The sequence below is a fragment of the Canis lupus genome, chromosome 5 (genome assembly GCF_048164855.1).
Source record: "Canis lupus baileyi chromosome 5, mCanLup2.hap1, whole genome shotgun sequence".
NCBI lineage: Eukaryota > Metazoa > Chordata > Mammalia > Carnivora > Canidae > Canis > Canis lupus.
Window position 1 is genome coordinate 56,619,054 of NC_132842.1, and position 12,177 is coordinate 56,631,230.

Here is a 12,177-nt window from a genome sequence, read left to right on the forward strand (position 1 = left end):
CCCAGGGCCTATGCTTTGGAGAAATTAGAATAGAACTGAGTAAGTTTACATATATCAAGAGAATGAGATATGTAACTACAGAAAAGTATGAAACCCTAAAATACCCTGTAAAGAGATTAAATTATGGGGTGCCTGGGCAGTGTGCAGTTGGTTAAACGTCTGACTCTTCATTTTGGCTCAGGTCATGGTCTCAGGGTCATGAGAGCAAGCTCCATGTTGGACTTCTTGCTGGGCGTGGAGCCTGCTTAGGATTCTCTTTTTACCCCCTCTGTCCCTCACCCCCTGCACTTGCTGTCTCTTTCTCAAAAAAAGATTAAATTATAAGTGAAGACCAGTTAAGAGAGATGAAAACAGTTGGAGAACAAATACAGATTTTATATAGAGTAGTTAGAAGGGTTGATCAATAAAAGCAAGGACGTATGGAAAAAGTGACTTACAACACTAAACAAGATCTGCAGATTATATTATTATCGGTATCCTGTTTGTGACATTATATTGTAGTTTTGCAAAATGTTATCATATCAGGAAGTTGGGCAAAATGTACAAGGAATCTCCCTGTATTTTTTTCTTTACAGCTGTATGTGATTAGCTCGATAAAAATTTCAGTTATTTTAGGGGTGCCTGGGTGGTGCCAACTCGGTTGAGTGTCCAGCTGGTGATTTCGCCTAGGCTTGTGATCTCATGGGGCCTGGGATTGAGCCCCATGTCCAGCTCCATGCTCAGCATGGAGTTTGCTTGGGATTTTCTGCTTCTCCTTCTGCCCCTCCCTTAGCCCGGGCTCAAGCTCTCTCTCTAAAATAAATAAAATCTTTAAAAAAAATTTAAGTTATTTTCTTATCTGTTGTAATACTTAGCCCTATAGTTCGTAGTGTTATTTACTAGCTGTGAAATTTTTAAGCTTCATTACCTTTATCTGTAGAGTGGGGATAATAATAGTATTTGCTTCGTGGAGTTATTATGAGGGTTATATGAGATAATTTAACATTTATTGAGTATTTAATAAGTGTTATGTTAAAAAAGTAATACATTTCTGATTAATGGGCAGCTACTGATAGATATTGTTTCTTTATAAATTTAAACTTACTGGCCTCAAGATAAACTGTGACATGTAGAAAATCCCTGTAGCTAAATGGTAAGCTGTAGGACAGAGGCCAGGAGTGGTGATGACATGGGCTTTCCTAGAATAATCACTAAATCCAGAATCAGGTGACTGTTCTAGGGTGACTGTTGACACTGTGAGTATAAATGACTGATTTCCAAAAAAAGTGGTCCTAGAACTAACTTTAAAAAGAAAGAATGGTGCCAGAGTGGAGGAGGTAGAATATTACTTCTCTAGTTGGCTTGTGGTGGGTAATGAGTTATAGCTCCGTGTTTGTTTGGCTTATGGGCACCTGAACAGATGAGTCTGGGGGCCTATTTCAGTGATGAAAATTTTGTGTTTCTTGTAAAAGTAATATAATCAAAATTTTGCATTTGATTATATAATGGAATTCACAGACTTAAAGGATTTTGTTTTGTGAAATGTAGTCTAACCTTTAATTGTATATACTGCTGATTGCTGTTAACATTTTATTTCTCCTGTTTTGTAAGGGCCCCCTCTGGTGGATGAATTCCTTCTTAAACTAATTTTTGTCCTTTGGGATTTATATTTTAAAAATAAAACAAGAGGCCCAGTTCGTTAAAAAATTGGTATATCTTAAAATCTATTTTTCGTTAGTTATCTGTTCAAAGCTACCACCTCTAATTTTATGTCCAATTTTCTTGTGTAAATCAAACACTTTGAGAGCATTAAAACTTTTTTTCCTATTCATTGAGACTATTTTATACAACTTATTATATGAAGTGGCTTTTTTGTCATTACTTTTTAAAGAATAAGATGGGGTACCTGTGTGGCTAGGTCAGTTAAGTGTCTAACTCTTGGTTTCGGCTTGGGTCGTGATCTCAGGGTTGTGAGATTGAGCCTCGTATTGGGCTCCACTTAGAGTATCCTTGTCCCTCTCCCTCTGCCCCTCTCTCCACTCGTGAACACGTGTGTGCGTGCACTCTCTTCAAATAAAGGGATAGATAATAAAAATCTTTTAAAAATTAGGATATCATTGACATATAGTGTTGTGTTTTAGATGTACAACGTAATGATTTGATGTATGCATATGAGAAATGATTACCAAAGTAAGTTTGGGTACTTGGGCCTACATGGTTACAGTTTTTTTTTCTTGTGATGAGAACTTTTAAGAATTAGTTTCTTAGCTTTTGAGTACAGTATTATAAACTATAGTCACCATGCTGTATATTCTATCTCCAGGACTGACTTATCTCATAATAGAAGTTTGTACCTTTTGACCATCTTTAACCATCTCACCACCCCTCACCCCCCCCAACCCCACTCTTGATAACAACCAGTCTCTTGACTATCTTTGAGTTTGGTTTTCTTTAGATTCCACATAGAAGTGAGATCATACAGTATTTGTCTTTTTCTGACTTAATTCACTTAGCATAATGTCTTCAAGATCCATTCATATTGTTGCAAATGTCAGGATCTCTTTCTTTTTTTAATGGCTGCATGATATTCCATTGTATACTCACAGCACATTTCCTTTACCCAGTCAGTGGATGCTTATGTGGCTTATAAGGCTGCAGTGAACATGGGAGTGTACATATCTTTTTGAGAGAATGATAAATAGCTACAAGAGGAGTTGCTGGATCATATGGTAGTTTTGTTCTTAAGTTTTTGAGGAACCTCCATACTCTTCTTGTCATTATTTTTTAAGTACTGCCTGGCTCTTCTGGAATTTGAGTCAGTATAAGTAGATGCTTTGAATATCAAAGTGCCTGTGGTCTGAAGGGTTATGAATAAACAAGTGTTTTCTAATTGTGAATATCCTTCTGTGTTCTAAGGACATTCTAATATTCCTGCCCATTCTCAGGTATTTTAATTGTCAGAGGGGATTAAAACCATATTTTGGGGAGTTTTCTATTTTATAGTCATTCTGGTAATTTTGCTGTATGCTTTTTATAATTCAGAAAGTTAAGCAAGTTTCCATTTATCAGAAACAAAAGGATAAATAACCTAAAAAGTTGGTAGACCAGTGTATATAAATATGGTTAATTGGAAGATTTTGCTGAAAAACTTACCTGTATTTTCATTATATGATGATATAGGTTTATAGCTCTCATTTGAGAACTTCCAGGGATTAAACTGTGTTCAAGATAAAAATATGAAAATCCTGTGAAAGGTACACATGAGAAACAATCAGCCACAAAGGAAAAAGGAGAAATTATATTCCTGTGGTCATACTACCTAAATGAAATTGATTGATTGAGGTATTTGGAGAATTTTAGCTTCTACATTATGTTTATTATTTTATTTACTTTTTAAAAAGGTTTATTTTATTTTTTTAAAAAGATTTTATATTAAAAAAAAAGATTTTATATTTTATTTGAGAGAGAGAGGGAGCACACCCAAGTTGGGGGGAGGAACAGACGAAGAGGGAGAAGCAGATTCCTTGCTGAGCCGGGAGCCTGATGCAGGGCTCCATCTCAGGACTCCAGAATCATGACTCCTGCTGAAGGCAGATGCTTATTAACCAACTGAGCTAGCTACTCAGGTGCCCCAGACTTATTTATTTTAGAGAGAGAGCATGTGTGTGTGTGTGAGTGAACAAGCAGTGTGGGGAGGGGCAGAGAGAGAGGGAGTGAGAGAATCTTAAGCAGACTCCCTGCTGAGCGTGGAGCTGAAGGTGGTGGGGCAGGGCTATATCCCAGGACCCTGAGCTGAAATTGAGAGCCAGACACTTGACCAACTAAGCCACCCAGGCACCCGCTATGTTTATTATTTTAACGTATAGGGTAAAGCAAATATTTTTTTAAAAGTCTAAGATCATCTTTCTAGAGCTCTCAGGATTTGCAAGAATGTCAAATGTACAAATAACTTCTAAGTCAGAGAAGCAGAAACCCTTATGTAGAAAGCAAAATTAAAAATAGCTAAGAAGAGGGGCATCTGGGTGGCTCAGTGGTTGAGCATCTGCCTTTGGCTCAGGTTGTGATCTCAGGGTCCTGGGATCAAGTCCTGAGTCAGGCTCCCTGCATGGAGCCTGCTTCTCCCTCTGCCTGTGTCTTTGCCTCTCTCTCTCTGTCTCTCTCTCTCTGTGTCTCTCATGAATAAACAAATAAAATCTTAAAAAAATTAATATAAGTTAAAAAAAAAGAAAATATACTTTTTAAAAAATTTTTATTTATTTATGATAAATAAATATATTTATTTATTTATGATAGTCACAGAGAGAGAGAGAGAGAGAGAGAGAGAGGCAGAGACACAGGCAGAGGGAGAAGCAGGCTCCATGCACCGGGAGCCCGACGTGGGATTCGATCCTGGGTCTCGAGGATCGTGCCCTGGGCCAAAGGCAGGCGCTAAACCGCTGCGCCACCCACGGATCCCGAAAATATACTTTTTAAGTAGCATAGTAGCAGGAATGATCTCATTAGAATTGTGTACCTCACAGTAGTACATAATTCTTTTTCCTTTTTTTAAAGCTTTTAAAAATTTTTTAAAAAAGATTTTATTAAAAAAAAAGATTTTATTTATTTATTCATGAGAGACAGAGACAGAGAGAGAGGCAGAGACACAGGCAGAGGGAGAAGCAGGCTCCATGCAGGGAGCCCGATAGGGGACTGGATCCCAGGCCTTCAGGATCATGCTCTGGGCTGAAGGCAGACGCTGAACTGCTGAGCCACCCAGGATCCCCATAATCTTTTTTCAAAAGCTGATTCTGCTCTTCTTTTTGGGCTCAGAAATACTTTATTCTGACACCTTGTACTAACTACATCTGCAGTTATAGCATAGTAATTGATTCTTATAATAATGATAATCCTGAATTGTGAATAAAGATTAAAATGTTTTGAGCAGACTTTGTTTAATAAAAGCTTATTTCATTAATTTGAAGTAGCCACTAAAAACGTTAAATGTATAAACACTGGCAACAACATAGAAGTAAAAAGTAAGGTAAGCTGATTACAATTTTTACATGTGCATAATAACAAGGACAGAGTTTTCATTCTTTTTGCAGTATGTTAAAGAAGCTAGCTTAAACACTTTGAATTTAAAAGAAAATTTACTGGAAAGAGAGATATCCTAAGGATCCAAAGTCAGGAATATAGCCAGGCTGCAAAAGGAAACCCAAACCTGTAGGAACACGGGGTATCATATTTCATTCATTCGACCTCTGTATTTCTACTGCTTTATTTTTTTCTTTGCACAGTGGCTTTCTTTGTTTTTCCAGGCACGTGACATAAGGTGACCTCTCTGTAATTTCTAGGTATTTCTACTTGTTCTTTAATTGCAGCCACAGCTCAGAATTAACCCAGGTTTTAGTCCCTTTACAGATTTCTGGGAGAAAGAAACTGGTCCAGGTAATCTTGGATCAAGTAATTCTTCTATGTTAGTTCATTCTGACTAGGTCATGTAGTATAGACGTGGCTTCTGCACCACTTGTGTGTAGAAGGGGTAAGTTCTGGGGGGAGGGGTGGAGAGATTTAGTGAGCTCAGTATAATCACCCAAGGTTTTATCAGTATCACAGAGGATGGAGACATGACTCAGTCTAGGAGTATGGAGGTATTGTCAGACTTTGAACGTAGGAGATTATATTTTACGTTAAGATTCTGTGTTTGGAGAACTAGATGAAATTTTCCTTTTCATTTTTCTCTTCTTTACATCTTTACTTCCATCTATCCTTCCTTTCTCTTTCTTTTTCTCTTTCCCCTTTCCTTTCCCTCTCCCTCCCTCCCCCATCTCTTTTTTAAAAAAATGCACAGACAGTTCACTGCCCTGGAAATTCTGATTTCAGGGGTCTAGGGCAGGACCTTGATACTATTACATTTTAAAATTCCTCATTTGGGGCTCCCGGGTGGCTCAGTGGCTGAGCATCTGCTTTGGGCTCAGGGCGTGACCCCAGGGTCTTGGGATCGAATCCCACATCAGGCTCCCCACAGGGAGCCTGCTTCTCCCTCTGCCTATGTGTCTCTCTCTGTGTGTCTCTCATGAATAAATAAATAAAATCTTTAAAGTAAGAAAAAAGTCTGTATGTGTGTATGGGTATATGTAGAGAATGGGAAAACAAATATGGTAGAAGGTTATATTCTTCAGTAGCATTTGTAAAATTGATACGACCTAGGGGGGGTTGCCCGGGTGGCTCAGTTAAGCGTCCGACTCTTGATTTTGGCTCAGGTCATGATCTCTGGGTCGAGGGATCGAGCCCTATGTTGGGCTCGGGCTCAGTGCTCAGCAGGAAGTCTGCCTGGGATTCTCTTTTCCTCTGCCTCTCCCCGGCTCATGCTCTCAATCTCTCTTGCTCTCTTAAAAAAAAAAGAAATGATACGACCTAGGTTCAAGTAGAGTAACTAGTTTAAGGTAATTAGCCGGCAGGCAGGTGGCAGAACCAGAACTTGAGCTCCATGCCCTTTGTACTTCTCCACAAGCTGGAGTTTGATGTTGTTTTCGTGCCTGAGTTCGCCCTCCCGGCATCTAGGAATGTGGCTGTGCTGGGTTCCACAGGCCCAGGAGGAAGCTTGAAAATTTAGGCGTGGACTTCCATTGTTATGACTCATGATCCCACCCCCATCCCCTCCCCTCTTTCCCTCCCTCTCTCCTGTGTCTTGGTTCCCTCCTCACCCCCTATTATCATCATTCTTATTATTAGACTTTGGGATCTGGGCATGTTCATATACATTGTTTTGACTTCTAGTTAGAACCAAGTGTTTTGTGGTTTGAGTTGGGCCTATGCAGAAGTATGCTTGACTTGCATAGACCAGCCTTACTATTTCAGTTTTCGGGCCAGTTATTAACTAGACAGACTTGTAAATTTGTCCTGTTGGTGGCCTGAGATTTAGAATTGATTTCAAAACAATGGGAACTAGTAAATGTTTTACTTTTTAAAATACTGTACCTCATCCACAAAATGTTTGTGTTGATTAAAGATTGCTGTTAAATTGTCTTTTCTCCTGTAACATTTCTTAAAAATTTCAATTCAAATTAGAATTAGATGAAGTCTTTAGGTGGTTGACTCCCTCCCTCCTTTCTCTCTCTCCTTCCTTCCTTCCTTCCTTCCTTCCTTCCTTCCTTCCTTCCTTCCTTCCTTCCTTCCTTCCTTCCCTTTTTAGCAATAATTTATTGCTATCTGATGATTAAAGAAAAATCCTCTCTAAGAATTGTTTTACTTTATTGTCGACCTTTTGGAGGTCTGCCTTTAATTGAACTCATGATGGCATTTTTATATAATGTGTAAAAGAGCATCAGGAGATAGAGCCAAAATGGTCTTACTTGCTTTTATACAAATTAAATTGCCCTTGTGGCCCAGTATAAAATCTAAGCACTAGGAGCAGTTATTTATTTTGACAACAGAATTAATTGACCCTAAAACAGTTGAAATTCCAGTTGTAGCAAACTATTCTTTCTGACTCTCACTCTGGCTTTGGGACTGTCAAAAAAAGTAACTCGTCTTATGATTAAATAGCAGAATGATGGGCAGTGGACTGCATTTGAGGGAGATGCTGAATAAACTTTCTACTTGTGAAACATTTCAGAAGTGACATGCTACAAGGGGGGTCAGAATGTGCACTGATATCCAGCTGAGCTGTCAACTGGCACAGAGCCAGGCACGCAAAGCTTTGCCGTGTGAAGCAGCATGTGGAGCATATGCCACTTAAAAAAGAAAATCTTTTTCATGCACGAGTTGACGTTTTTTTTTAAAGGTATATTTATTTAGTTTTATTATACCAGAAACCGTTCGTGTTTCTGTCTTTAATAGAAAAGTTTATGTGCTGAAGGTACTCAGTTTAGAATTTTTATATATATTTTACAATTCGAAAGGATCTGACACTTTATATTTCAAAAATGTTTGTGATTCTGAATAGTTTATTTTTATTGAACATTTCCCTATTCCAAATGGATTTTAAAGGGATATTTAGAAAAGATAAAGGGAAAAGCAATCAGGATATGTCTGGTATAGGAAAAAGGTTTCATGAGGAAAAAAATGTAAAATTTTGTTGGAGGGAATTTTGGTAGAGTTAAGGGATGCCTTTGCTATTTTCACATATATGAAGGCATCCAAAGATGTTAAAAGAATATATATATCTTATTTGCTAAGGTAATGTCATAGAAGTCTTTTTAGGTTCTCTTTTAAAATATTTGTAAATAACGCAATTTGTTTGGCATTGACGTTTTGTTTTTCCTCTCAGGCATAAGCCCATAGCCTGAATATTTGAGATTTTGTAAATTGTTAAGGGCACAGTAGGAGCCCTCAGATTTATTTGACAGGTGAACATAGTCTCTTAAGGTTTATTAGTAAGTGATAAAGCTAATCATACATAATAAACTGTTGATAATTTAGGTAGAGATTTTTCATAATTTTTACATCAACTAGTTGCCAATTATCAGATGGACATACTACGGTTCTTTACTTTTATTGATCTTTCAGTTTCATCTGTTTGTAAACTGTTAACTTAGCTCTTAATGGATTCTAACAGTAAGCTCATTACCCTTTCATTTAATGAATTCTTAGCTTTCAGATTTGCAGAGTGAACTTGGAGCCTTTAAATTTTTAATTGGACCATGTTCTGATTGTAAGGCTTTTTTTTGGGGGGGGTAACGGAAGTAGTGAATGTATTTCTAATATTAGTCACATGATATATATGATAAGAATACTTTAGTAAGAAAGGTATATCTAATTATTTGATTAGGACGTTGTTTATCAACTCACTTTTATGAGTTTTTAAAAGTTATTTTGCTTATCCCTAAATGCTAATGTTTGATGATCCCTAAATGCTTCTATTTGAATAGAAACCAGAAGCAAAGAAGTGGATCTCAGATTTGGGGTTAAGAAGGACATTTTAGCCAATATGTTTAGATGTTCCTACTTGTAGAGAAATCTTTCTTGTTAATCAGTGGCTTTCTTTTATAATGGAGTGATTAGTGAGAACTCTGATTATGAACTTATACATATAGTTTTACAGTTAAGCTTAACATCTCAGAAGAACCAGTAATGAAGTCTTCCATTTTCCACTCCTCATGCTCTGTTTTTAAATTTTTTGAAATAATATGTTGAATCTATTACCATTAATAAGTTATTTCAAAAAAAATAAGTTATTTCACAAAAATACTAGACTTACATGAATTTAGTATTAAAAAATAGGGCTAAAATGACAGTTTAATAGAAGATAATTTTTTAGTCTGATACTTAGAGCTTTGCAGATATTTCAGTAGAACAGTGATACAAGCTTTTGCTAACTTTCTGTACTACCTAAATAATTTAGTATTCCACATATATGAAATTATATGGCACTTATGGCTAGTCTTAGTAGATCTATCTATCATTTGAAGGCTATTTAAATTGTTTTTCAACTGGTTTCTATTTTATCATCTTCCTCTCTCTCTACTCTATCCCTGATAACCAGTGCTAAATTAATTTTCTTATAAGACCACTTTGCAGGGGCATTTGTGTATCTCCTCACATGAAAAGTCTCCACCTGCAAACTACAAGTTCACATTCTTGACCCCACTGTACAGTTAGAACATCGCCACTTTGCTACTATGTAATTAGTGCATTTACTTGGTCAGCAGATATTTGTTAAAGACCTATTATTTGCCAGTTCACAGTGGTCTGTGAGACAAATTCCCAAGCTTGCATTCTAGTAGTATTTACTATGTTGGCCCCCCTGTCCTCCCCATGAACACAATGAAAGATTCAGCAACTGCCTTTTATTCTTGTTTTCTCTCAAGTATCCTGCAAGCTCCTTGAAAGCGGAAATGACAGATTAGGTTTGTGTCTCCAGTTCTATAGTATTATATATAAAAGCTTTTCAGTAAATTGTGATCATAATAATAGGCTAGTCTCAATTTTTGTCACTGTTAGGATTATTTGAATTTTAAAATTATTACTGATATTTCAATTAATGCTATCAGATAACATGAGAACACATCACGTCAGTTAAAAAGATGTAAAGGGGTGTGAGCTGATTGTTTTCCATCAGCTTTTTTTTTTTTTTTTTAACTTTTACTAACTTTGTTCATCTTTTGTTTCTTTGCTTGTTTAGGCCTTATTGAATTTGAAGAATGTGACCCTGCTAGTGCAGTTGAAGGTAAGCTGACTACTTGTAATACATGGTAACTAGCTAATATCTTCTGTTTATTGAATAAATCAAGACTATTATTTAGTGTTGTCAACATGTCTGTGGAGTGATACAAAAAATCTGAAGAACCCATAATGAAATTTGGTTTGAAGCCCTACAGATACTATTCTTCACTTAATAAATAAACAATAGGCTTGCCCAAAGGAATATTGAGTGTGTTAGAATATAAATCTTAAAAGATTAAATATAACATGTATTTATTTTCAAATCTACATTGAGATTGTTTTTTTATTGACATCCATTTTTAAACATTCTCATGTCACTAATGTGAAAAATCATTAAAACACATTAATGTATAAGACTTTTTTTACATTGATTTTTTATTTAAATTCAATTAATTAATATATAGTGTATTATTAGTTTCCAAGGTAGAGTTCAGTGATTCATCAGTCTTAAATAATACCCGGTGCTCATTACATCATGTTCCCTTTATAATGCCCGTCATCCAGTTACCCCATTGCCTCACTCCACTCCCCTCCAGCAACCCTCAGTTTGTTTCCTATGATTAAGAGTCTCTATGGTTTGTCTCCCTCTCAGATTTCATCTTGTTTTATTTTTCCCTCCCTTCCTCTATGATCCTCTGTTTTGTTTCTTAAATTCTATATATGAGTGAGATTAAAGGATAATTGTTTTTCTCTGATTGACTTTTTTCACTTAGCATAATACCTTCTAGTTCCATCCACATTGTTGCAAATGGCAAGATTTTGTTTTTTTTTTTTTTGATGGCTGAGTAGTATTCTGTTATATACATATATATATTATACATCCTATTATACATATATATGTATATGTGTGTGTATATATATATATACACACACACACACCACGTCTTTATCCATTCATCTGTCAATGGACATCTGGGCTCTTTATTCATAGTTTGGTTATTGGGGACATAGCTGCTATAAATATTGGAGTGTAGGTGCCCCTTTGGATCACTATATTTCATCTTTGGGATAAATACCCAGTGGTGCAGTTGATGGGTCATAGGGTAGCTCTACTTTCAACTTCTTGAGGACCCTCCACACTGTTTTCCAGAGTGTCCGCACCAGCTTGCATTCTCACCTACAGTATAAGAGGGTTTCTCTTTAAAGGGCTTATTCTAAAGTGAGAAACATTTCAGTAATTAATGAGGTTATATATTAATGTTATTATTACTTTCATTCAAAATGAGTGATAATATGACTTGGAGGAAGGGTTCACAACCCTTCCTGTCTGTTTAAAGATTTTATATCCATAGTGGAGCTTGAATTTACAACCCCAAGATCAAGAGTTGGCATGCTTCTCTGACTGAGCCAGCCAGGTGCCCCCTTCCTGTTTATATGGATTATTTTCATAGTATGAAACCAATAAATGTCTGCTAATTTTGTCATATTTTACATATCTCACTTTGTAAGCTACTAGAAATAATTTGAAAAGAATTTTGTATTTTTCTTTCTCCCAACATTTCTGTAAGAATTTGGAGAAAATTGATGTGTGTAAGGTTTTCATTGGAGGAGTCAGGGACTCCAGTGCCTAGGCTTTTTTTTTTTTTTTTTTTTTTTTTTTAATTTTTTTTAAATTTTTTTTTTTTTTTTTTTAGAGCTGGGGTGGGGCAAAGCGGGTCAGAGGAAGAAAGAATCTTTATCTTTCAAGATTTAAAAAAATTTTTAAAAATATTTTAATTTTTATTTTTAAAAAGTATTTTATTTATTTATTCATTAGAGACACAGAGAGAGAGAGAGAGGCACAGGCAGAGGGAGAAACAGGCTCCATGTAGGGAGCCACCCTGATGTGGGACTAGATCCCAGGACTCCAGGATCATGCCCTGGGCCGGAGGCAGGTGCTAAACCACTGAGCCACCCAGGGACCCCCCAGGATTTTATTTAAATTGAAGTTCACGTATAGTGTAATATTAGTTTCAGGGGTAGAATTTAGTAATTCACCATTTGCATATAATACCCAGTGCTTATTCCATCATGTGCCCTCCTTAATGCCCATCGCCGAGTTACCCTATCCCC

At 36.5% G+C, this 12,177-nt stretch overlaps 1 protein-coding gene across 7 annotated transcripts in view; it reads left to right on the forward strand.

The window, feature by feature from the left end:
* Window positions 1-12,177, forward strand: part of FCHO2 (FCH and mu domain containing endocytic adaptor 2) — a 121,113-nt gene that overhangs the window by 52,584 nt on the left and 56,352 nt on the right. For all 7 annotated transcript variants that reach the window (XM_072826774.1, XM_072826777.1, XM_072826775.1 and 4 more), the window contains one exon: window positions 10,085-10,129. In XM_072826774.1, coding sequence (XP_072682875.1) covers window positions 10,085-10,129 — 45 coding nt within the window. The remainder of the gene's footprint in view (window positions 1-10,084; window positions 10,130-12,177) is intronic.